This window comes from Pristis pectinata, chromosome 21 (genome assembly GCF_009764475.1).
Source record: "Pristis pectinata isolate sPriPec2 chromosome 21, sPriPec2.1.pri, whole genome shotgun sequence".
Lineage (NCBI taxonomy): Eukaryota > Metazoa > Chordata > Chondrichthyes > Rhinopristiformes > Pristidae > Pristis > Pristis pectinata.
In genome coordinates this window covers 37,688,703-37,716,655 of record NC_067425.1, presented here as the reverse complement: position 1 = coordinate 37,716,655, position 27,953 = coordinate 37,688,703, and the positions used below count along the sequence as shown (strand labels likewise).

The 27,953-nt window shown below is 49.7% G+C and overlaps 1 protein-coding gene across 1 annotated transcript in view; it reads left to right on the top strand.

Annotated features, from left to right (window-relative positions):
• The window catches only part of LOC127581382 (uncharacterized), a 60,999-nt gene extending 44,252 nt beyond the window's left edge, over positions 1 to 16,747 (top strand). The window contains exon 2 of the mRNA XM_052035758.1: positions 15,795 to 16,747. Coding sequence (XP_051891718.1) covers positions 15,795 to 16,414 — 620 coding nt within the window. The 3' untranslated portion in view covers positions 16,415 to 16,747. The remainder of the gene's footprint in view (positions 1 to 15,794) is intronic.
• The last annotated feature ends 11,206 nt before the right edge of the window (positions 16,748 to 27,953 follow it).

Below are 27,953 nucleotides of genomic sequence, written 5' to 3'. Positions count from 1 at the left end.
ATTCCTGCCCTGGTGACAGCCAAGTCTCTGCAAGAGCCAGAATATCATAGTTCCATGTATTTATCCAAGCTTTCAGCTCATCACCCTTATTCCTGATACTTCTTGCATTTAAGTAAATGCACTTTAGCCCATCCACCTTACTACTTTTATACCCTATACTCTGCTTCTCCTTCCTCAAAGCCTCTCTATATGTTAGATCTGACTTTACTCCATGCACTTCTTCCACTGACCCTAGCCCTCCGGTTCCCATCCCCCTCGCAAACTAGTTTAAACCCTCCCGAACAACACCAGCAAACCCGCCTGCAAGGATATTGGCCCCCTTCAGGTTCAGGTGTAACCCATCCACTCTGTACAGGTCCCACCTTCCCCAGAAGAGATCCCAATGATCCAAAAATCTAAAACCTTCCATCCTGCACCAACTCCTCAGCCACGCATTCATCTGCCATCTTCTCGTATTCCTACCTTCACTATCAGGTGGCACTGGCAGCAATCCTGAGATTGCTAGCCTTGAGGTCCTGTTCTTCAGCCTTCTGCCTAGCTCCCTAAACTCGCTCTGCAGGACCTCATCCTTCTTCTTACCTACGTCGTGCTACACTGTCAGACCGACACCCACACCGCCCGGAGTCGGGACACACACACACACGGACAGAGTCAGACCCACAGACACACTCACACCCACACCGCCTGGTGGTTGGACCCACCAACACATGCACACACACCGACACACAGTCAAATCCACACCCACACTGTCCGGCAGTGGGACACACACACACATCGACACACGGTCAGACACACACCCACACCGCCCAGTGTCGGGACCCACACACACAGACACACACACACACCCTGACACACAGTCAGACCCACTCCGCCCAGCATTGGGACTCACTGACACACCCACACACACCGACACGCAGTCAGACCCACACCCACACTGCCCGGTGATTGGAGCCACCTACACATCCACACACACCAACACACAGACACAGTTAGACCCACACCACCTGGCGGGGAACCCACAGACACACATACACACACACACACACACACACACACACACACACACAGATTCATCGACACTCAGTCTGACCCACATCGCCCGGCATTGGGACCCACCCACACACACTGACACACAGACACAGTCAGATCCACACCCACACCTCCCTGCAGTGGGACCACACACATCAACACACCCACACCCAATGACACACAGACAGATCCACAACCTCATCGCCTGGCAGTTTGTGGGTGTGTGCGGGGATGAGTGTGTGTGTGTGTGTGAGTTATTGTGTGTGTGGTGAGTGAGTGAATGTGTGTGTGGTTGTGTGTGTTTGTGTTGGTGTGTGTATACAGTGTGTGTGGGTGTGGTTGAGTGTGTGTGTATACAGTGTGTGCGTGAGAGTGTGAGTGAGTGTGTGTGTGTGTGGCTGTGAGTGGCTTTTGAGTATTTGTGTGTGCGTGGGTGTACAGGTGTGTTTTTGTGTGTGGGGGCGTGAGTGTATGTGTGTGGGTCTGTGTGTGTGTGTTAGTCTGTGTGTGGAGGATGACTGTGTGGGTGAGTGTGTGTGGTGGGTGAGTGAGTGTATGAGTGAGTGTGTGTGGGTCTGTGAGTACGTGTGTGTGTCTGTATGGGTGTGTGAGTTGGTGTGTGTGTTAATGTGTGGGAGTGTGAGTGGGTCAGTGTGTGTGTGTGGGCAAGTGAGTGTGTGTGGGAGTGTCTGTGTAGGGGTAATTTTGTGTATGTGTGGGGATGAGTGTGTGGGGTTTGAGTGTAGGGGTGAATGTGTGTAGGAGTGTGTGTGGGGATGTGTTTGTGTGCGTGGGAGTGTGCATGGGTGTGTGTGTGTATTTGAGTGAGTGTGTGAGGCAGGACTATGTGTGAGTGGGGCTGGGGGGTTTCTGTTTGTGTGCATTTGTGTGGATGTGTAGGCATTTGAGTGTGTTTGCGGAGTGTGTGTATGTGTGGGGTGAATGTGTGTGGGGGGGAGTGTGTGAGTGGGTGTCGGTGTGTGACTGTGTAGGTGAGTGTGTCTGTAAGTGTGTGAGCGTGTGTGTGTGACATTTGTATGTGGGCATTTGTGTTACTGTTTGTGTAGGTGTGAGTGTGTGTGGGCAAGTGAATGCGTGTGTGTGAGGGTGTGTGTGGGGGGTATGTGTCGGCGTGTGAGTATGTGGATGATGGGGTGTGGGTGTTTGTGTGTGTGGTTCAGTGAGTGTGTGTGTGAGAGAGTATGTGTATGTGTGTAAGTGTGTAGGGTTGTTGGTGTGTGTGCATGCACGTGTATATGTGTGCGTGTGTTGGTGAGCATGGGTGAATTTGGATGTGCGTGCCTGTGTGTATCATTGAGTGTGGTTGTGTGTGTGGGTGTGTGAATGTGTGTCGTGTGTGTGTATGTTTGTGTGTGGGTGGGTGTGGATGCGTGTAAGTTTGGGTGTGGGTTTGTGAGTGTATGTTTGTGTGGGTGTGTGAATTTGTGTGTGTGGGTATCAGAGTGTGTGAGTGTGTGTTTGAGTGTGTGTGTTTGGGTGTGTTTATCTGTGTGAATATTAGTGTGAGTGAGTGTGTGTGTGATTGTGTGCGTGTTTGTGCATGAGTGTGTGTGTGTTTGAGTGTGGGTGAGTGCGTGTGTGCCTAACTGTGTGTGAGCATGGGTGTGTGTGAGTGTGTGTGAGAAAGTATGCGAGTGGGTGTGAATGTGTGTGTGTCTGTGTGTGAGTGTGTGTGTTTGTGATAGTGTGTGTTTATATGTGGATGTGTGTGTGGGTATGTGAGTGGGTAAGTGTGTGTGATAGCGTGATTGTGTGGGGTTGTGTGTGTGCATGTGTCTGAGTGAATGTGTGTGTGAGGGGGTGACTGTGCGTGGGTGTGTTACAGTGGGTGAGTGTGTGCGTGTGAGTGGGTGTGGGTGAGTGTGTTTGTATGTGAGTGAGCTATTGTGTGTGGTGGGTGACTGAGTGTGTGTGTTGTATGGGTGTGTGTGAGTCGGTGTGTGTGTGTTCACATGTGTGGGATTGTGAGTGGGTAAGTATGTGTGTGGGTGTTTGTGTGTGAGTTCACCTGTGTAAGTATGTATGGGTGTGTGTGTGTGTGGGAGTGTCTGTGAAAGGGGTAAGTGTGTTTGTGTGTGGGGGGAATGAGTGTGTGGGGGTTTGAGTGTGGGGGTGAGTGTTTGGGTGAGGGAGTGAGTGTGGGTGGGTGAGTCTGTGTGTGTGAGTGATTGTGCATGTGTGTCTGGATGAGTGTGTGAGAGTGTGTGAGGGGGTGAGTGCGTGTGGGTGTGAGTGGAGGTTGAGAGTTAGTGTGTGGGTGTGTGTGAGTGTGTGTGTGTGGGTCTGCGTGTGTGTGAGTGGATATGTGTGTATAATAGGGCAGATGATCTTGTGTGTGAGTGTGTGGGGGTTTAGTGTGTGTGGGGGTGTGAGTGTGCGTGTGGGCATGAGTGTGTGTGTGTGACTATATATGTGGGTATGGGTGCGTGTGAGTGTGTTTGTGTGTGAATGAGTTATTGTGTGTGTGGTAGGTGACTGTGTAACGAGTGTGTGTGTGTGTGCGAGTGGGTGAATGTGTTTGTGTGTGTTTGTGTGTTGTATGGGTGTGAGTCGGTGTGTGTGTGTTCACGTGTGAGTGGGTAAGTGTGTGTGGGTGTTTGTGTGTGAGTCGTATGTGTGACGGGAGTGAGTGTGTGTGGGAGTGTCTGTGCAGGGTAAGTTTGTTTGTGTGGGTGGGTGAGTGTGTTTGTATTTGTGGGTGTGGGAGAGTGTGGGTGTGGGAGAGTGAGTGCATGTGGGTGGCTGTGTGTGAGAGTGATTGTGTGTGTGAGGGGTGAGTGAGTGTTTGTAGGGGTAGTGAATGTGTGTAAGGTGTGTGCGAGTGTGTGTGTGATTCTGTGAGTGTGTGTGGGTATGTGAGTGGGTGACTGCGTGTGGGATAGTGTGAGCACGTGTGGGTGAGTGTGTGTGTGTGAATAAGTGTGAGTGTGCGCGTGTGTGTGAGTGTGGGTGTTGGTATGTGAGTGTGTGTGCATGTCCATGTAAATGCGCATGTGTGTGAGTGAGTCGGGGGGGGGGCTGTTGGGTGTGTGTGGGTGTACAGGATGCATCGAGGTAGAACAGGATGCATCGAGGTAGAACAGTGCATCGAGGTAGAACGGGATGCATTGAGGTAGAACAGAGTACAGTGTCACGGGGGGCAGGCAGCATCAGTGGAGAGAGATGGACTGCGAGACCCAAGCCTGTCAACTGTCCATCTTCCTTCCTCGATCCTGCCCAGCCGCTGAGAGGGGAGAGGTTTCGCAATGGATTGGTACGTACCCGCGTTGCAACAGAGGGGGTGCTGCTGGTCTGAAGTGGAGAGGACTCCGGGACCTGAACAAACGTATCCCAGAACGTTGAGGAAAGCTGGGGGAAGAGATATTGGCACCATCCTATCTGGATGTATCACGGCTTGGTACGGCAACTGCTCTGCCCAGGACTGCAAGAAACTGCAGAGAGTTGTGGACACAGCCCAGCGCATCACGGACACCAGCATCCCCTCCGTGGAGTCTGTCTGTACCTCTTGCTGTCTTGGTGAAGCAGCCAGCATAATCAAACACCCCACCCCACTCTCTCCTCTTCCATCAGGTAGAGGGTACCGGAACCTGAGGGCACATACCACCAGGCTCAAGGACAGTTTCCATCCCACTGTGATAAGACTATTGAACGGGTCCCTTATATGATGAGATGGACTCTGACCTCACAATCCAGCTAGTTATGACCTTGCGTCTTATTGTCTACCTGCAATGCACTTCCATGTAGCTGTGACACTGTACTCTGTACTCTGTCTACCTCAATGCACTCTGTGAACCCACACACACAATCACACACCCACACACACACTCACACACACTCACACACACATTAATATTCACACACACTCAAACACACACACACCTACACCACATACTCACACCCATACACACACTTTAACACTCACACACACTCTGACACCCACAAACAAATTCACACACCCACACAAACACACACACTCACACACCCAAACCCACAAGCAATCACACACACCCACACACAAACATACACAGACAACACACATTCATACACCCAAACACACACACTCACACACACAACCACACTCATTCATACACACGCACACACACACCTACACGCACTCACACTATCCCAAATACACACACTCACCCACTCACATACCCACACACACATACACAAACACACTCACATTGATTCACACACACAGAATCACACACACATTCGCACACACACACTCACACCCACTCACACTCTCCCACACCTGCACACAGTCATCCCACACACACACTCGCACACACACATGCACCCACACACACACTCGCACACACACTCAACCCTTACACACACAATCACTCCCTCACACACACACACCTACACACATTCACACTCTCCCACACACACTCACCCCCACACACCTACTCACACACACAAATACAAACTGAAACAGGCACACACATTCACCCACTCACATACCTACACACACTCACACATCCACACAGACACACTAACACACACAAACACACACTCAAACTCCCACACACACACTCACTCACTGACCCACACACAAACACTCCCACACACTCAGCACTCCATACACACTCACATGCCGACACATACACACTCACACAGCCCTCACACACACAGTCACACACACTCACCCACACGCACTCACAATCTCCCACAGACATACCCACACATTCACACATCCACACAAAGACATCTAAACATACACACACACACTCTAACACACTCACACACACCCTATCACAAACACACACTCGTTCACACCCACACACACAAACACTTTCTCCCACACACCCACACTCACACACAGTTAGGCAAACATGCACACATACACTCACACACACACGTGCGCACACACTCACAAACCCACACACACACTCACTCACACTAATATTCAAACACACACACCCATACACACACACTCACACACACATTCTGACACCCACAGACACAAATTCACACACCCACCCAAACACACACACTCACAAACCCCCCAAACCCACACTCAACTACACACACCCACACACATAATACACACACGACACACATTCACACACCCACACTCACCAACACACACACCCAGACTCACTCACACACACATGCACTCACACACACTCATTCATACACACACTCACACACACCTACACGCACTCACACTATCCCAAATACACACACTCACCCACTCACATACTCACACACTCACACATCCACACACACACTCACACACACACTTACACACATACACATACTATCTCTCACACACTCACTGAACCATACACACAAACACACACACCCCATCATCCACATACACGCGGACACATACCCACTCACACTCGCATTCACCCGCCCACACACACACCTACACAAACAGTAACACATACACCCACGCACAAAAACACTCACACTCTCACACACACACACACTTACACACTTACAGGCACCCTCACCTACCCAGTTGCACACACACACACTCACACAAACTTCCCCACACACACATTCACCCCCCACACACACACACACTCAAACGCCTACACATATCCACACAAACGCACACACACTTTAACACACAGACACTCCCACACACACTCACTCCACTACACACACCCATACATACACACACTCACACTCCCACACATATAAACAGACACACCAACTCATACACCCATACAGACACACAGCAACACACACTAACACACACACACTCACTCATACACACAATCATTCACCCACACACACTCACACGCACCTACACCCACACACGTAACCACTCACACACACACTGATGCCCACACACACGCACACTCACACGTACACTCACACGTAGACAAACTCACATGCTGACACACAACCAAACACACACTCACACACATGCATTCCCCCCACAGATCAAGCTGGAGCCCTAGGGCTCTCTTAAAATATGGATACTCGAAAACAAAGTGCATTGGGCAGACGGGAACTTACGGGAGGCTGCTGCCGGGTAAATGCTTGCAAAGCACAGTAACAGGTCCTAGTAGCACAACCGACCACCAGTCCTTCTCCCGCTGCTTCACCGGTAAAGGATGGGGTTGTGGGATAGCGATCGTACGGCGCACGATATCATGTGCCACCACTTGTACAGAGAGAATATGTGGATTTGGGGTGGGATGGTTTAGGTGTGAGTGTGCTGCCACTAGGTGTGTTACGTTACTTGCAGGGGAGCGATGGGTTTGTGGGGAAGGGAACGAGATCCATGTGAAATTGTCTAATGTCTCTTTAGAATGGCTAACCAGGGAGAATTAGCTGAGGGAGCATGGGAGAAATGTTGTTGGAATCTCTTGGTATTCTCAGATGCCCAGTCCACTGTAATCGGGTAATGGAACCTGTTACTGGGCTAAGGAAGGCTATGTGTTCCTCTTTAATAGCACTTACACTACCGCCACCCCCACTCTGCCAGCCTGGTTTGCAATGGGAGCGATCGGGCCGGTCACAGTCCCCTGCCCCCAGAAGGCTCATGTCTGACGAAGACTTGTGGTGCGGCCAGTTAGTGAGGAGTTCTGTGAGGACTGGAGGGATCCTATTACGTTGGGATCTCCCTTATCGTCGTTAGGCTATGGGTTTCTGCATACTCTGTCTCTGGGGGGTTCGGCAGGAACTATAGCCGCAAAAAACCAGAACTACCTTATTTGTGGACTGGCCGCGCTGGGTAACAGTACTATGAAGGGCCTGAAGGCAGTGAACCAGAGCTTTGACTTTATGCCCAGCAGACCCGGTATGCTGTGGACTACCAGTTGGCTCAGCAAGGAGGAGTATGTGCCATAGTAGGGGACAAATGTGTCACCAATGTGAGAGATGAGTCCTACAACAGTTCCCATGCCATTCAGGACACTCAAAAGCAAGTAGATAGCTTTAGGCAGGGACCTACAGGAGGGACGAGTTGTCTGGGGTGGCTACTAGGAGGATGGTGGGCATCATACCTGCTGCTTGGAGCAGTGGGGCTAATCGTTCTTGTAATAGTATGCTGTGTGGTGCTGGCCTGTCTAAATACCTGTTGCAAGGTCCTTATTAATAAACTGTCGGCCCCATTCTCGGTGCCCCTCTAGATTATCATGTAATGATAACAGGAGGGAATGAGGAAGTAAAGGGTTAAAAACTGTAACCATACCTAGAGCTGATGGAAAAATACCTCGCAAGCAAGAGCTCGCAAGCTGCTGACTCATGGATAAGGTGATAATTACTGTGTCCGGGACCTTGGTGGCAGGTCATTATACTGGACAAGGGTGGTGGGTGTAATAAACAGACTGGAGGAAGCTTGTTTTAAACAATGAGGGTGAGACCTGTCTTTGAATCTCTTGATTATAACTCAGTTATGTTGGACAATAGGTGCAATGTCTGCCTTTGGTTCTCTGAGGTCTGAACGAAACTCATGGAGCCAAATTCATTAAGCGTGTGTGACAATATCTGTATAGATCACTGTCTGCTGCTTTGGACTGTGGAGAGCTCCGATAAAGACTCGACATGAGCGTTTGAGGAGAATTTTCCCGCAGTATACTGCTAATAAACGCGTTTTAACAGAATTAATCTGTGGCAGGGGAGAGACCGTGATCAGGAGGGTGGTTCTTCCAGGACGAATTCGTGGTGGATCGTGGCAGATCTCTGCAGACACCAACATTAAGGAGAAGATATCGAGGACTCTTCGCGATCAAGCAGCCGCCTGATGAGAGCTTAACCTGCTGACACAGAGGAGGATCCTAATGCTGACTGGGAAACCAGTCTAACTCCTCTGTTCAGCAACCACATCAGGATGGCGGCAGCAACGAACACCTCGGGAGAAGGGATCCGCAATACCGTCAGGGTGACGGTGAAGGACCTCAGCGAGGGACCTTTCACAAGGGACCTCTTCATCAGGAAGGTCTTGCTGGATACATGCAAGTTCGAGGTGAAAGACATCTACTGCCTCCAGGACTTCACGGGTAACGGGTACTTCGACGTTACCTTCAAGCACCTGGTGGGATGGTAGAAGCTGCTGCAGGACTTTAGGGAGAAGGGGAACGAAGCTCCGCTGTCACTGCTGAAGGTGCAGCCTCTCTTCACCCTCCCCACCCAGAAGGAATGCGTGGTTACAGTGCACATGTTTAACCCACATGTGCCCGTGGTGGACGTCCTCACCTTCCTGGCTTGGTACATTGACAGAACAGGAAGCTGCGTCGACATCAAGGACCTGTTTGGTATCTGGACCAGCAAGCGCCAGGTGAAGGTCAAGTTGAGAGTTGATGCAAATGGATCCATCATCCACCCCCCCCCCCCCCTCAGCGTTTGCCGTCGGATGGAACCGTGGATACATGGTGTACACGGGACAACCCAGGGTGTGTCGCAATTGCAACAAACCTGGACACGTGGCAGCCCAGTGCAGCGCAGTCATCTGCAAGAACTGCAAGCAGGAAGATCACCACACAAAGGACTGTCAGGAAAGCAAACGTTGCAACCTGTGCAGGGAAGCAGGCCACCCCTACAAGGCCTGCCCAAAACAGGCCTGTACCTACGCACAGGCAATAAGGGGGGGTGTCAGCACCAACACCCCGAGGGACACTGACACACCCCCCACCAGCACAGGGCCCTCAGAAGAGACCGAGACCGGGGGGGGGGGGCAAGGACAGCCCAACCGCCTCGAGCTCCCAACCTCCAGCTGTGAACTCCCAGCCCCCTCCCCAAGAGGAGGAGTCAATGGAAGAGGGAGTAGGGGAGGGACAGGAAAGGGAATGGCAGCTGGTGAAGAGGAAGAGCAGACACCACCCAAGAGACAACGGGCCACAGAAAACAAGGGGACTGGAAAGAAAAGAGTAATGCAACAGATGGACACCAGCAACCTCTCCTCGTTGCAGGATGAAGGCAATAGCAGAAGCCAACGATGGAGGCAGAGGAAGTGGTAAAATGGAGGAGAGAACATGGAAGAGAAACAACAGACAGGAACAAGTGAGGGAACAACCCTGCCTGCTGACCCTCAGCTCCGGGAGACAGGGAGCAGCACAGAGGTTGTCACCCCCCCCCCCGCCCCCCGCTCCAGGAGCAGCACTGCAGCTGATGCAACCCAGCACCGGGAGAGGAAAGATTCTGGACCACCAGTGGAAGGAACAGGGGCACAGGTGGATCCCCCCCCAGTGGCACCACCAGCCTCCCCACAAGGGACCCCACACCCAGGGGGAGACAACTCCCAATATCTGAGCCTGGAATCGGTGAGGCAGTTCACCAAAGCTGTGGGCATGAGGGCCCAGGACAAATGAAAATGGACTGTGTAACTGGTACTGAACTCCAAAAGAGCCATGGAGATAAAACTGGCATCTCTAAACGTGCACAGTGTGAAGCGCACCGCGCGGTGTGTTAACGCCTTGCAGTTCCTCACCAAGGTAAAGGCAGATGTAACTTTCTTACAAGAATGCGGTCTACCACACCTACGCAACTATCGGAGGTGGTTGCGATGGTGGTCCCACGGACTGTTGGTATGGTCGGGGGGCAATGATTGTCGCGCTTCCGGCCTGGGGATTCTGATGCGGGGGGCAACTTCTCAATCACCGGGGTCAGAGAGGTGGTGGGGGGCGGCTCCTCGTGGCAGATGTGATGTACCAGAACACTCCGCTCCGGTTAATTAACGTGTACGCCTCGCCCGTGCAGAGCGAGTGGCTGGCTGTCCTCCAGCAGCTCCCACCGCTGCTGGTGACGTCCCGGCCGGTCGTTCTGGCCGGTGACTCCAACTGCATCATCGATGCGGCTGGACGATCCGGCAGTGCCAACAACAGACTGGACAGCACTTCCAGACTCCTGATGGGAACGGTAAAGGATGCCAAGTTGTGCGACACCTTTCAGCACCCCTGTGGGCAGAGCACAGCTGCAACACACCTGGTCGAGGTCGGACGGCTCAGCCCGGTCCCGGATCGACTTCCTGTTCATGTCGCAGCCAATCACGGTCAGATCCACCGATGTCACGCCGGTGGTCTTCTCTGACCACCGTCTCCTTCAGGCCTCCTGTCACCTACAGGAGGACCAGAAGGCAGGCAGGGGGACGTGGAAGTTGAACGTGAAGCTGCTGACCCCAGAGAGCACTGAGGAACTAAAGAGGGATTACGCAGGTTGGAGAACCGTGAAACCCCTCTTTGACTCCCCTGTGCACTGGTGAGAAGCAACAAAGGAGAACATCACGAGGTTCTTCATCCACAGGGGGGTCCAGAAAGCAAGACAGAGTCAGAGGGAACTGTGCCAACTCCAGATAGACCTGCAGCAACTCCTCCTCCTGCAGTCGAGGGGGGTGGATGCGAGGGAGGAACTCCGAGAGGTGAAGAGCCGGCAAGCCCAGCTCCATGCCTCCGAATCCTCCAAGATTATCTTCCGATCCAGGGTCCATTCCGTGGAGCAGGATGAGACGTGCTCACGTTTCTTCTTCCAAAAGGTGTACAGGGGGAGCTCTGTGATCCACAGCCTTAAGGAAGAGGACAGCTCAGTAGCATCCTCGCAGACGGACATATTAAGGATCTGTAGATTCTTCTATGCCAATCCGTACGACAAAAAGGCCACAGACAGCACCACCTCCCAGAACTTCCTGTCCTCTATCACGGAGGTCTTAGATGACAGCAAGCGGGAGAGTCTGGACCAACCACTGACCGTGGAGGAGCTGACTGGCTCCGTCCGTTCCTTTGATTCAAATAAAACTCCCGGAAGCGACAGCTTACTGGCAGAGTTGTACTCGGCTCTGTGGGACTGGATGGGCCTGGACCTGCTGGAAGTGTACAATGCTATGCTTCAGTCTGGCAGTATGTCAGAGTCTATGAGGAAGGGCACCATCACCCTCATCTACAAGCAGAAGAGGGAGAGGGCGGACTTCAGAAATTGGAGACCCATCTCACTGTTGAATGTGGACTATAAGATCCTGTCCAAGGCCATCGCCAACAGGGTCAGGTCTGCTCTGGGACAGGTGATCCACCTGGTCCAAACCTGTGCTGTACCTGGCAGGAAGATCTTTGACAGCCTCGTGCTACTCAGGGATACCATCGCCTACGTGCAGGACAGAGGGGTGAACACCTGCCTGGTCAGCTTGGACCAGGAGAAGGCCTTCAACAGGGTATCACACACGTACATGCTGGATGTGGTCTCCAAAATGGTCTTTGGGGAGGGAATCAGGAATTGGATCCAACTGCTCTACACAGACATCCGCAGCGCAGTCCAAATCAATGAGTGAGAAACAGACAGCTTCCACATCAAGTCTGGAGTCAGGCAGGGCTGCCCTCTCTCCCCTGTCTTGTTCGTGTGCTGTATAGAACCCTTTGCCGAATCCATCAGGAAGGACGAGAGCATCAGAGGGGTGACGTTGCCAGGCAGTGAGAGAACCCAGGTGAAAACCTCCCTGTACATGGACGACGTCGCCGTCTTCTGCTGAGACCCAAGGTCAGTTTGTGGATTGATCAGCATCTGCCACCAGTTTGAGTTGGCATCAGGGGCCAGAGTTAACCGTGCGGAGAGCGAGGCCATGCTCTTCGGCAAGTGGCCCGACCGATCCAATGTCCCCTTCACCGTCAGGCCTGACTATCTGAAGGTGCTGGGGATCTGGTTCGGAGGGGCCGAGGTGTGCAACAAAGATTGGCGGGAACGGATTGGGAAGGAGAAGCAGAGACTGGGACTGTGGGAATAGCGCTCCCTATCGATAACTGGGAAGAACCTGGTCATCAGGTGTGAAGCGCTCTCAGGGCTGCTGTACTTGGCGCAGGTGTGGCCTGTTCCTCGCTCCTCTGGCTTGGGAATCACCCGTGCCGTCTTCCAGTTCATCTGGGGATCCAAGATGGAACGGGTCCGACGGGCCACCGTGCACAAGTCCCTGGACAATGGGGGTAAAGTTGTCCCCAGTACCGCCTTCCTCCTGATGACCACCTTCGTCTGTGGCTGCATCAGGCTGTGTGTGGAACCCAAGTATGTGGGCACCAAGTGTCACTACGCACTGAGGTTCTACCTGTTCCTGCCATTGCGAAGGATGGGCCTGGCCCCATGGCCACACAATGTCCCAGTCAGCTGGATGCTGCCGCACTACCTGTCCTTTGTGGAAAAGTTCTTCCAGACCAACACCTTTGACCACAAGTCCATCAGGCAGTGGTCAGCATGGAACATCCTGCAAACACTGCAGGAGAAGGACTCGATGGATACTGTGGGGTGGTTCCCTGAGCAGACTGTCCAGACCATCTGGCAGAATGTCTCATCGCCAGAACTCACCAACAAGCACCAAGACCTCGCTTGGCTGGCAGTGAGAGGGGCCCTCCCAGTCTGATCCTTCCTGTATGGTTGGAACCTCACTCCCAGCGCGTGCTGCCCCCGGGAGAACTGTGCTGGAGATCAGACAGTCACCCACCTCTTTGCGGGCTGTGGGTTTGCGAGGAGGGTGTGGTGAAAGATGCAGGGATCCTTGTCACGGTTCATCCCCAACAGAAGCGTAACAGAAGATTCTCTGATCTACAGGCTGTTTCCGGGGACACACACACAGACGGACATCAACTGCTGCTGGAAGGTCATCAACTCGGTGAAAGACGATCTTTGGTCTGCCCGAAACTTGTTGGTCTTCCAGCACTGCGAGATGTCCGTAGGGGAATGCTGCCGGCTGGCACATTCCAGGCTGCAGGAGTACGTGCTGAGGGACGCACTGAAGCTGGGCGCAGCCAGCGCAAAGGCTCGGTGGGGAAGGACTACAGTTTAGGGTTCTTCTGCCACTGGAGAGGGAGGGGCGGGGTCAGATGAGGAAGCCCCTAAATATTGTAAATATGGGACCAGGTAGCTTCCAGGGAGCCACACGTGGCATCGGTGCTGTTTTTTTATATAAAAAGGTAACACTAATGAATGATCTGTACAAGAGTGTAAAGGTTTGCCTGTTTTGTAATTGTATATAGTTTGTCTTTTATTATGAATAAAGTTTATTTTGTATATAAAAAACAATTCTCCCGAGGTATATTGCTAATAAATGCATTTTAACAGAATTAATCTGTGGCACTGTATGACTTTGCAGCAGACAGGAGTGGGAACTTAAAATCGGGACAACAATGGGATGGTGTAGAGGGAGCTTCACTCTGTGTCTGACCCCCAGAGTGTGTGATGGGATGGTGTAGAGGGAGTTCAATCTGTCTCTGACCCCAGAGTGTGTGAGGGGGCGGTGAAGAGGGAACTTCACTCTGTATCTGACCCTCAGAGTCTGATGGGATGGTGTAGAGGGAGTTCGCTCTGTGTCTGACCCCCAGAGTGTGATGGGGCTGTGTAGAGGGAGCTTCACTCTATCTCTGACCACCAGGGTGTGTGATGGGACAGTGTAGAGGGAGTTCACTCTGCGTCTGAACCCCAGTGTATGTGATGGGACGGTGTAGAGGGAGTTCACTCTGTGTCTGACCCCCAGAGTGTGATGGGATATACCCTATGGTTTTGATTCCCTAACCCTTGGAAAAAGACTGTGCACATTCACCTATCTGTGCCTCTCATGAATTTATGCAACTCTATCAGATAACCTCTCAGTCTCCCAGGCTCTAAGGAATAAAGTCCTAGCCTATCCAACTTCTCCCTATAACTCAGTCCCTCAAGTCCTGACAACATCCTTTCCTGCACTCTTTCCAGTTTAATAACACTTTTCCTACAGCAGGGCGACCAAAACTGAACAGAATACTCCAAGTGCGGCCTCACCAGCGTCCTGTACGACTGCACCATGACCTCCCAACTTCTATACTCAATGCCCTGACTGACGAAGGCCAGGGTGCCAAAAGCTTTCTTCACTACCCTGTCACCCTGCGACACTATTTTCAATTTAATTGCTAGCTTAACAATGTTGTGAGCTGAAGGACCTGTCCTGTGCTGCACTGTCCTTTGTTCTGAGTACTGCCGTGATGTTCTTCCTAATCAAAAGCTGACCCTCCTCTCTTACCCCCACCACTATCACACCTGAAGCATCTGTACGCCGGAACACTGAGCTGCCAGTCCTGCCCGTCCCTCAGACATGTTTCAGTAACAGCTGTAACATCCCAGTCCAATGTACCGATCCACGCCCTGTGTTCATCTGCCTCACCTGTCAGGTTCCTTACATTGTCAGGGAGATCACTCCCTGACTTGCCCCTGTCTGCCCTGCCTACTGAACTTGCTTGCTTTAACCTCTGTGTTTGCTTCAACTTTCTCATCTGCCGCACCACCACTACTTTGGGTCTCACCATTCTGCTAGACTAGTCTCAACCCTCCTTAGGTGCCCCAGCAGAGCTCCCCACCAGGATATTTGTCCCCTTCCAGTTCAGGTGCACCTGTCCCTCTAGTACAGGTCACCTCTGATGAGATCCCAATGATCCAAGAACCGGAATTCCTGAATTCACCTGCCCTTCCTCCCCTTTCCACCCTCACCATTGGAGACCATGGCACTGGCTGCAAAACAGTTTGCTGCCGCATGATGATGGTCAATGGAATCAATTTGTATCAAGAAACATTCTCATCTACTTTGTATAAAAATCAGCATGAGATGTTCATCTCACTTTAGATGTAACTCTGCTGGCCTAATAAAGCAGTCCATCTTATTCAACGTGAGACATATCTCTATTTAATAGTAATTGTAGAATGAAGGCCTCTACTTATTCATTGGCACTGAAAGGAGACAATATCATCATTTGCAAGGCTCATTTTCAGTGTATGAACTAACTTCCATCAGCTGGATGGATTTGTTATGCAAACAATTCTAAACTATTTTGCTTTATATAAAGGTGTATATTGCTCAAACACCACATATACCTTCGCCGATGACACCGCTGTTGTTGGCAGAATCTCTGATGGCAATGAGCCAGCGTACAGGAGTGAGATAGATCGTCTGGTTAAGTGGTCTCGCAACAACAACCTCACACTCAATGTCAGCAAGATCAACAAAATGATTGTGGACTTCAGGAAGGGGAAGTCAGGAGAACACACACCAGTCCTCATAGAGGGGTCAGCAGTGGAAAGGGTGAGCAGCTTCAAATTCCTGTGCGTCAACATCTCAGAGGATCTATCCTGGGACCAACACATTGATGCAATCATGAAGAAGGCACGCCAGCAGCTCTACTTCGTTAGGAGTTTGAGGAGATTTGGTATGTCACCAAAGGATCTTACAAATTTCTACAGATGTACGGTGGAGAACATTCTGACTGGCTGCATCACTGCCTGGTATGGAGGCTCCAATGCACAGAATCGCAAGAGGCTGCAGAGGGAGGTAGACTCAGCCAGCTCCATCCAACCCTCTCCACCACTGAGGACACCTCAAGGCGGCAGCCATCACGAAGGACCTTCACCACCCGGGACATGCCCTCTTCTCATTACTACCATCATGGAGGAGGTACACATTCAATGACTGAAGACCCACACTCAACAATTCAGAAACAGCTTCTTCCCCTCCGCCATCAGACTTCTGAACGGGCCATCAACCCGTGACCTCATTACTCCTTTTTTTTGCACTATTTATTTATTTTTGTAATTTATGGATGTTTATGCCTTTGCCCTGTACTGCTGCCACAGAACAACAAATCTCATGTCATAAGACAGTGATAATAAACCTGATTCTGATTCTGGTAATACTGCATTAGTCAGAACTGTTCAGCTCAAAGTATTTTTATTAACAGGGTTCCGCCAGGCAGCACAATCTTCGAAAGGGTATTACTGGGCATCCAGCAGTAATACCCTTTCAGTCTCAATGCTCAACAGAACTTCCATCAACTGAATTGAAATGTCACGTGAAACTTTCTGAACGTATTATGTAATTTCCATCTACTGAATCAGTTTGTAAAAGGATCATTCTAATCCGCTTCTCTTCATGTAAAAGGCAAGACTGCATTCGTCCGAAGCATTTATCACAAATCTGGTTCTCTTCGGTTCATTGCAAATCTAGTATAAAGCTCTCCATCTTATTCAAATGGGTCTGATCATGGTCATAGTAATGACCTGACATCAGATGTGTCGTGACAGTTCAAGCACTTTCAACACTGGCTGTTCGCAAAGAGGAGGATGTCAAATGTCAATCACAGGAAAAGCTACAAATTACTGAGAGCCAGAAACAGTGTCAAACAACAACTATTTGTGATATTTGCATCACCATCAGCCAGAAGGCTGGAGGGTAGAGAAGGTTGTGCCTTCATTTCAGAAGAGCAGCAAAGAAAAGCCTGGGAACTACAGACCAGTCAGTCTAACATCTGTGGTAGGTAAGTTACTGCAGAGGATTCTGAGGGATAAGATACACGTCTATCTGGAAAGACGGGTTGATTGGGGTAGTAAGCACAACTTTGTGCATGGGAGGTCATACCTTACCAACTTGATTGAGTCTATTGATGAGGTGACCAAGAAAGTTGATGAGGACAGTGTGGTAGACATGGTTTATATGGACTTCAGTAAGGCCTTTGATTCGGTTCCACAGGGTAGGCTGCTCTGGAAGGTTAGATTGCATGGAATCAGGGAGAGCTGGCTAGTTGGATGCACAATTGGCGTGATGGTGATGGCAGAGGGTGATGGTGGAAGGTTGTTTCTCGGACTGGAGGCCTGGGACTACTGGTGTTCCCCAGGGGTCAGTGCTGGGCCCATAGTTGTTTGTCATCTATATCAATGGAATGTACAAGGCACAGTTAGTGAGTTTGCAGATGACACTAAAATAGGTGGTATAGTGGACAGTGAAGAAGGTTATCAAAAATTACAGAGGGATGATCAGCTGAGTGAGTGGGCTGAGGAATGGCAAATGGAGTTTAATTCAGATAAGTGCGAGGTGTTGCATTTTGGAAAGTTAAATCCAGGTAGGACTTTCACAGTGAATGGCAGGGCCCTGGGGAGTGTTGTAGAAAATTGGAGTTCAGGTATTTCGTTCACTGAAAGGCAGGGTGGTGAAGAAGGCATTTGGCATGCTGACCTTCATCAGTCAGGCCACTGAGTATAAAATTTGGGAGGTCACTGTGTGGTTGTACAGGCCGCTGGTGAGGCTGCACTTGGAGTATTCTGTTCAGTTTTGGTCGCCCTGTTATAGGAAAGATGTTATTAAACTGGAAAGAGTGCAGAAAAAATTTACAAGGATGCTACCAGGACTGAGTTATAGAGAGTGGTTGGACAGGCTGGGACTTTATTTCTTGGAGTGTAGGAGACTGAGAGGTGATCTTATAGAGGTGTATAAAATCATGAGGGGTCTAAATGAGGTAAATGTCTTTTTCCCAGGGTTAGGGAATCAAGAACTAGAGGGCATAAGATTCAGGTGAGAGGGGAGAGATTTAAGAGGAACTTGAGGGACAAATTTTTTACACAAAGGGTAGTATCTGTGTAGAATGAGCTGCCAAAGGAAATGGTTGAGACAGGTACAATGACAACTTTTAAAAGACACGTGGACAGGTACATGGATTGGAAAGGTTTAGAAAGTTATGGTCCAAATACTGGCAAATGGGACTAGCTTGGATGGGACATCTTGGTTGGCATGGACCAGATGGCTGAAGGGCCTGTTTCTGTGCTATATCACTCTGGGACTCTGTGATTCTATAACCATGTCCTTGTTGGACTCTTTCAAACCTGCATGTTGGCTCTTTGAGCTTACACAAGAGGGCTCTCAAATAATAGCCCAGGACTGAACAAGGCAGGAACTGTAGAATTTGAGCGATTTCCCCAAACTTACTTGAGTCCTTTTGACCATAGCTCCCTTTGTCATTGGTGAAATTTTCCGACATAACCCTCTGGTTAATTGAGTGATTTCCTGAACACAGAAAGGCCGACCTTATCTGAAAAGTAGTAGACTGAGACATAGGACCTCTTCCTGGGAGCTGTGGTGCTTTCTGTTTCCTGTAGTTCTATTTCTATTTCTGTGAGCTTACCGAAATCCGCTCTGTCTCAGTTGCCTTTGCGACTGTGAAGACTGTGAGTACAGCCATTCATTTCTTGCAGCTCTTTTCTGGGGGACTTTGGATCACTTACTTTGTGCTCTGCCTGCATTTTGTCTCACAGCACAGACCCCAATTCTTTCATAATATCTTTGGTTTTCCAGTGGTTATACCGTAAGTAATTTTCAATTGTTTCCATGGGCTGGGATGGATAATTGTAATTTGGTTTTGAGATCTTTATTTCAAAGGAAAATATCTTGTGCTTGTGCTCAGAGCTGCTTTCAGTCGTTGGCAAAGGGGCTGCCCTTCAAAGTGCAGAGACATTGAGAATGTTTGCTGATCTGGTGATTGTGAGATATGCGCTTTTGCTGGAGTGTGTGGCTCCCAACACAGGACTCACACTGCAACAGGACAGCAAACTCCACACAGACAGCACCCAAAGGCAGGATTGAGCCCAGATCTATGGTGCTGTGAGGCAGAGGCTCTACAAGCTATGCCACTGTGCTAGAGGCATAGGGTCATAGAGAACTACAGCACGGCCACAGGCCCTTCGGCCCAACCAGTCCATTCCTACCACGATGCCCACCCAGCCAGTCTCAATTTCCTGCGTTCGGCCCATATCCCTCCAAGCCCTGCCCCTCCATGTACCTATCCAAGTGCTTCTTAAATGATACCCACCTCAACCACTTCTTCTGGCAGCTCGTTCCATATACTCGTCACCCTCTGTAGATCCTTTCTAAGCCTTTACCTTCTCACCCTAAATCTATGCTCCTTAGTTTTAGACTCCCCTACCCTGCGAAAAAGACTGTTACCGTCCACCTTATCTATGCCTCTCATAATTTTAAACATTTCTATAAGGTCGCCCTCATTCTCCTACATTCTGAGGAATAAAGACCCAGCCTGGCCGACCTCTCCCTGTAACTCGGGCTCTCTAATGCTGGAACATCCTCATAAATCTTTTCTGCACTCTTTCCAGTTTAATCACTTCTTTCCTATAACAAGGTGACCAAAGCTGTACACAGTGCTCCAAGTACAGCCTCACCAATGACTTGTACAACCGCAACATAATGTCCCAACTCCTGTACTCAGTGCCCCGACTGATGAAGGCCAGTGTGCTAAATGCCTTTTTCACCACTCTGTCTACCTGTGACACTGTTTTAATGAACTATGCACTTGTAATCCTAGGTCCCTCTGTTCCACGACACTCCCTAGCGCCCGACCGTTTGTAGTATAAGTCCTACGATGGTTTGACTTTCCAAAATGCATCACCTCACACTTATCTGTATTGAAATCCATTTGCCACTCCTCAACCCACTTCCCTAACTGACCAAGATCCCCCTGTAACCTGCAATAACCTTCACTATCAACAGCACCTCCTAATTTTGTGTCATCTGCAAACTTATTGATGAAGCCTCGTGCATTCTCATCCAAATCATTTATATAAATAATGAATAACAAGGGTCCCAACACCAACCCCTGCAGCACACCACTGGTAACTGGCCTCCATTCCGAGAAACAACCTTCAACCACCTCCCTCTGCTTCCTACCTCCGAGACAACTTTGAATCCACCAAACTAGCTCTCCCTGGATTCCATGGGAACCAACCTTCCAGACCAGCCTGCCACGTGGGACCTTGCTGAAGACCTTGCTAAAGCCCAAATAGACAAAATCCACTACCCCACCCTCATCTACCCTTCTGGTTACCTCTTCAAAAAAATCTAAAAGGTTCATCAAGCACGACTTTCCACGCACAAAGCCATGCTAACTCCTCCTAATCAGACTCTGTCTATACAAATGCTGGTAGATCCTGTCCCTCAGAATTTCCTCCAGTAACTTCCCCACCACTGATGTCAGGCTGACCGGCCTGTAGTTCCATGGCTTGTCCTTGCTGCTCTTCTTAAACAACAGAACAACATCAGCCACCTTCCAGTCTTCAGGAACTTCACCAGTGGCTAACGATGAAGCAGATATCTCCGCAAGAGTCTCTGCAATTTCTCCTCTAGCCTCCCACAAAGTCCGAGGATGGACTCAGTCAGGCCCTGGGGACTTTTCCACTTTAATACACTGTAAGGCTGCAAATACCTCCTCCCTGGTAATGTAAACGTTCTCCAAAACATCTCCACTTGTTTCCCTTATCTCTTGACCAACCCTGATTTCTCCTCAGTAAACACTCTCCTGTGTCTCCAGACACAGGCGGCCCTGCTGATCTCTAAGGGGACCCACTCTCTCCCTTGCCACCTTTTTATTCTTAATATAGCTATATAACCACTTGGGATTTTTGATCATAGAACAGCACAGCACAGTACGAGCCCTTCAGCCCACGATGTTGTTCTGACCTATATAAACATACTTCACGATCAATCTAACCCTTCCCTCCTACACAGCCTATAACCCCCCCATTTTTCTTACATCCATGTGCCTGTCAAAGAGTCTTTCAAATGTCCCTATTGTATCAGACTCCACCACCACCCCTGGCAGTGTGTTCCAGGCACCCACCACTCTCTGTGTAAAAAACCTATCTCTGACATCTCCCCTAAACTTTCCTCCTCTGACCTTAAACTGATGTCCTCTGATATTGGCCATTGATGCCCTGGGGAAAAGGTGCTGGCTGTCCACTCTGTCTATGCCCCTCATAATCTTATACACCTCTATCAAGTCGCCTCTCATCCTCCATCTCTCCAAAGAGAAAAGCCCCAGCTCGCTCAACCTATCCTCATAAGACATGCTCTCTAATCCAGGCAGCATCCTGGTAAATCTCCTCTGCACCCTCTTTAAAGCTTCCACATCCTTCTTATAATGAGGTGACCAGAACTGAACACAATACTCCAAGTGTGATCTAAGCAGAGTTTTATAGAGCTGCGACATTACCTCACAGCTCTTTAACTTAATCCCCCGACTAATGACGGCCATTTTCCTTAACCTGACCTGCCAGATCCATCTCATACCCTCTCTTTGCCCTCCTGATTTCCCTCTTGAGTATTCGTCATCCTTTTGTAGTCATCAAAGGACTCGCTCAATCCTGACCTCCTCGGGTGGCACGGTAGTGCAGCGGTTAGCGTGATGCTATTACAGCGCCAGCAGCCCCGGTTCAATTCCCGCCACTGTCTGTAAGGAGTTTGTACGTTCTCCCCGTGTCTGCATGGGTTTCCTCCGGGTGCTCCGGTTTCCTCCCACATTCCTAAGACGTACGGGTTAGTAGGTTAACATGGGTGTAATTGGGTAACGTGGGCTCGCTGGGCCGGAAGGGCCTGTTATCGTGCTGTACAAATAAAGTTTTTTAAAGTTTTATGCTTCCTTTTTCTTGACCAGAGCCTCAATGTCTCTCATCAGCTAGGATTCCCTAAACTTTCCAGGTTTACCCTTCACCCCAACAGGAACATGCTGCTCCTGGACTATTGGTATCTCGCTCTTAAAAGCCTCCCACTTGCCATTTGTTCCTTTCCCTTAAACAGGTTCTCCCAGCCAACCTCTGCTAGATCCTGCCTAACTCCCTCAAAATCAGCCCTGCTCCAGTTTAGGACCCTAACTAGTAGAATTATGGTCACTGGAGCCAAAGTGCTCCCTGACCGCCACCTCAGTTACCTACAGAACTCATTCCCTAAGTGGAGATCCAGTATTGCACCGTCCCAATAAGGGCCACATATATTGACTCAGGACACTTTACTGAACATATTTCACAAATTCCACCCCATCCCCCCATCCAGGCCCTTAAACACTCTGGGTGGCCCAGTCAATACCGGGGAAATTAAAACCTCCCACTAATACAACACTGTTATTCTTACAACTTTGAGCAATTTCTCTACACACCTGGTCCTCAAGTTCCCGCTGACTGTTGGGGTGGGGGGGGGGTCTATAATTCAGCCTCATTGGAGTGACCTTCTTGTTTCTAAGTTCTGCCCATACGGCCTCACTGGACGATCCCCAAGAATGTCGTCTCTCAGCTCTGCTGTTACATCCTCCCTTATCAAACCGGCAACACCCCCTCCTTGTTCGCCTGTACCTCTGGCACACCTGTGGCATCTGTATCCTGGAACACTGAGATGCCAGCTTTGCCCTTCTCTCAGCCATGTTTCTGTTATGGCCTTAACATCCCAGTTCTCAGAGCCAATCCAGCTCTGAGTTTGTCTGCCTTACTTGTTAAACCTCGAGCATTAAACGACTTGAAATTCAGAGGTGTTGCTGATAGTGAAGAAGGTTATTGTAGATTACAGGGGGATCAGTTAGGGAAGTGGACCGAGAACACCTTACCATACCATGAAGGGTAGGGCACGAGGTAGTGCATGGAACAGAGGAACCCAGGAGTACAAGTGCGTAGCTCATTGAAAGCAGCACCACAGGTAGACAGAATGGTGAAGAAGGCATTTAGTACACAGGCCTTCATCAGTCAGGGCACTGACTATAGGAGTTGGGACATTATGTTGCGGTTGTATAAGTCGTTGGTGAGGCCACACGTGGAGTATTGTGCTCAGTTTTGATCACCCTGTTATAGAACACTGTTAAACCAGAAAGAGTACAGAAAAGATTTACAAGGATGTTGCCAGGACTCAAGGGCCTGAGTTAGAGGGAGAGGTTGGCCAGGCTGGGTCTTTATTCCTTGGAGCGTAGGAGAATGAGGGATGACCTTATAGAGGTTTATAAAATTATGAGAGGCAGAGATAAGGTGGACGGTAACAGTCTTTTCTCCAGGGTACAGGATTCCAAAACTAGGGGGCATAGATTTAGGGTGAGACGGGAAGGATTTAAAAGGGACCTGAGGGACAAGTTTTTCACACAGAGAGTGGTGAGTATATGGAACGAGCTGCCAGAGGAAGTGGGTGAGGCAGGTACAACAGTATCAGTTAAGAAGCACTTGGACAGGTACATGCAGGGGCGGGGCTTAGAGGGATATGGGCCAAACACAGGAAATTGGGACTAGCTGGGTGGGCATCGTGGTCGGCATGGACTGGTTGGGCCGAAGGGCCTGTGTCCGTGCTGTATTGCTTTATGACCCTATGCCTCTAGCACAGTGGCACAACTTGTAGAGCCTCTGCCTCACAGCACCATAGACCTGGGCTCAATCCTGCCTTTGGGTGCTGTCTGTGCGGAGTTTGCACATTCTTCCTGTGATCACATGGGTTTCCCCAAGTGCTCCAGTTTTCTCCCACTTCCCAAAGACATGCGGGTGGGTTAACAGGCCATCAGTGTAGGTAAGCAGTGGAAAAATCAGGGGGTTGGTGGGGTTGGGGATGGGCATTAGGATACAGGGAAAGTGAGGAACAGAATTGATGGAAATGCTCTGAGAGCCAGAATAGACTCATTGGGCTGAATAACCTGCTGTGTACACAGTAAAGTGCTAGGGTCCTGGGGAGTATTGTAGAACAGAGTGACCTGGGGGCACAAGTACATGGTTCCCTGGAAGTGGTGACACAGGTTGACAGGGCGGTGAAGAAGGTGCTGGGCACAGTGGCCTTCATCAGTCAGGGCACTGAGTACAGGAGTTGGAACGTCATGTTACAGCTGTACAAGTTGTTGGTAAGGTCACATTTGCAGCACTGCCTACAGTTCTGGTCGCCCTGCCAGAGGAAGGATGTCATTAAACTGGAAGGGGTGCAAAAAAGACCTATGAGGATGTTACTGGGACTGAAGGGTTTGTGTTATAAGGAGAGGTTGGATAGGCTGGGACTTCTCTCCCTGGAGTGTAGGAGGCTGAGGGATGACCCTACAGATGTTTATAAAGTCATGAGAGGTGTAGATTAGGTGACCAGCTATGCTCTTTTCCCCTGGGTAGGGGAGTCCAAAATTAGAGGGAAGATAGGTTTAGGGGGAGAAGGGACCTGAGGGGTAACATTTTCCACACAGAGGGCGGTGGGTGTGTGGAACGAGCTGCCAGAGGAAGGGGTAGAGGTGGGTACAAGTGTAACATTTAAGACATTTGGATAGGTTCATGGATAGGAAAAGTTAAGAGGGATATGGGCCAAACACAGGCAAGTAAGACTAGCTCCGTAAGACAACTTGATCAGCATGGATGAGTTGGGCTGAAGGGCCTGTTTTCTGTGCTGTGTAACTCTATGACTGTGTTGAAAGGAGAAATGAGACATAAGAATTTTTTGCTAATCAATTACAAAGCCTTGAATTGTCACTGTGGGTGGTATCTGAGCTCATTTTCTTAATGAGGAAATAGCATAACTACGCCTTGACCCAGGCGGGTGCTATGTTGAGTCGTCACGCAATATTTTAGAATGTACCACAAGTCCAAGGGTCCATTGAATGATGATTGACTATTCTTCTGTGTGTTGGAGCTCTGAAATGTAACAAGTTCAGAATTTTAGCAATAAACTGCCAAATATAATCAGCAAACTATGAACAGCAGAGCACAAGCTCCAACTACCTGTCAGATGACACGGCTTAAAATAGATGTATGATTCAACTAACTCTTCTGCAATAGAAATATTCATGGTCACTTTGATGACATGCAAAGTAGAAACCATGGTAAAGCAGCCAGTACCCTGACTCCATTGACAAACCTTGGCTCCATTTACTCTGTTACTCTAAGCCAGTAAACATCTCTCAGCTTACTTTTGAAGTTTGATATAGTTCAAGCTCTTTAGAGACTTTATAGGTTCTTTACAGGGATAGAGTTCAAAATGTTCACCACGTCTGACCCCACCCCTCAATAAGCCAATGCTGATGTTGTAATGTTCCTTGTGCCCACTCTCTCTACCCACCTCTTCAATTATTTTAAGCACCTCAATTAGATCATTCCTTATTCCTCTATACCAGAGGGAAGATGGGACCTCAGTCAAGGGCGCCAAGCAGATAATGTCTTGGTGAGTGTTTGGCTGGGGCTTGGTGGGTGGGAGCTGGGAGAGCCATGGGTGGGGCAGATGGTGTCATGACCATGCGGAGATTGGCTGCACCACAAGTGTCCCGCAGCCACATCTCCAGTTACCTAATAATGCACATGGTGAGGCAGGAAGCTCCTGATTGTACTGATGTGCTTCATTAAGTTCCAGTTAACTAGTGGTAATGGGTGACGTCCTCCCTGGATCTTGTAGGACCTTAGCAGCTGCTGATACCATAAGGCTATAAGATATATTAGCAGAACTAGGCCATTCAGCCTATCGAATCTGCTCCACCATTCAGTCATGGCTGATTAGTTTTCTCAACCTCATTTTCCTGCCCTTAACCCCCTTTACCAATCAAGAACCCATCAATCTCTGCCTTCAGCACACCCAATAACTTGGCCTCCACCACCCTCTGTGGCAATGAATTCCACAGATTCACCACCCTCTGGCTGAAGAAATTCCTCCTCATCTCAATTCTAAAGGGACATCCTTCTATTCTGAGGCTATGCCTCTGGTCCCAGACTCTCCCACTAATGGAAACATCCTCTCCATGTCTACTTTATCCAGGCCTTTCAGTGTTTGGTAGGTTTCAATGAGATCCCACCTCATCCTTCTGAACTACATCAAGTACAGGCCCAGAGCCATTAAACACTCCTCATAGGTTAAGATATTCATTCAAGGGATCATTTTTGTGAACCTCCTCTCCAATGCCAGCGCATCCTTCCTTAGATATGAGGCCAAAACTGCTCACAATATTCCAAATGCAGTCTGACCAATGCCTTATAGAGCCTCAGCATTACATCTTTGCTTTTATATTCTAACCCCATTTGCCTGTGTTTGGCCCATATCCCTCCAAACCTTTCCTGTCCATGCACCTGTCCAAGTGCCTTTTAAATGTTGTTAATGTACCTGCCTCACCCACTTCCTCTGGCAGCTCATTCCATGTACATACCACCCTCTGGGTGAAAAAATTGTCCCTCAGGTTCCTTGTAAACCTCTCCCCTCTCACCATAAACTTGTGCCTGCTGGTTCTTGATTCCCAAACACTGGGAAAAAGACTGTGTGCATTCACCTGATCTATGCCCCTCGTGATTTTATACACCCCTCATTCTCCTACATTCCAGTGAATAAAGTCCTAACCTTTTCAACCTCTCTCCATAACTCAGTCCCTCGACTCCCAGCAACACCCTCGTAAATCTCCTCTGCACTCTTTCCAGCTGAATGGCACCTTTCCTATAGCAGGGTCACCAAAACTGAACACAACATTGTAGGACCTGTCCTTACCTCAGCTGTGCGGTCGTCTTGTTGAAGCACTCTGACATCAAGGTCTTCTGTCATCCCAGCCCCACCCACAGGAATCAAACTCAATCCACCCTTTCCCAGTGTCTCTCCACAGGCTCCCATTCTCTTGACTCCATCTCCACGCCCCCACTATGCCTCCAGTCATTCTTCTCGAACACCCGTTTTCCATCTAACCCTTCCTTCCCAACTTCCCTACAAGCAGGGTTGGGGCTTAGAGGGATATGGGCCATGCACAGGAATTTGGGACCAGCTGGGGGAGGCATCATGGTCGGCATGGACCAGTTGGGCGGAAGGGCCTGTGTCTGTGCTGCATTGCTCTGTGACTCTATGACCCTAAAAACCAAGGACCAATCACTGAGGAGACGATTCGTCCCTCTTTGTACTTTGTTCAGATATAGGAAATACACGGTCCTTCTTCCCGAGCAGACGAAAACTTAATGACGGCATAGTAAAGGAGAGTCACAAACAAGGGAGCAGAGCTGCAAAATGAGGAGTGGGTGCAAATGTCTTCCCTCGGGGGCAGTGAATCCCTGGAATTCTCCATCCCAAGGGTGGTGAAGGCTGGATAATTAGACGTAAAGATCTGACCATTATGGGGAATGACACAGAAGAGGAGTTAAGGCAGTGTATATCAGCCATGATCATGTGGGATGGTGGGACAGGATGAGGGGCTGAGTGGCCTACTCCTGCTCCTATTCTCTTGTGTTCTTGTGTGCAACCCTCTGAGGAAGAGCAGATTTAATGGCTGTACCACTGTTACATTCCCTGCTGAATCCCAAAGGCTGCAAGGTGCACAGACAGAGCAGCTGGCTGTCCGACAAAGCGACCTCGGATTTTACTGAGACAGTGCAGGAGGTCAGAGAGTGGCAGTGAAATGGGGAATTAAAGCGACAGGAGTAGTTTTATTTCAGATTTCAGGCATCTG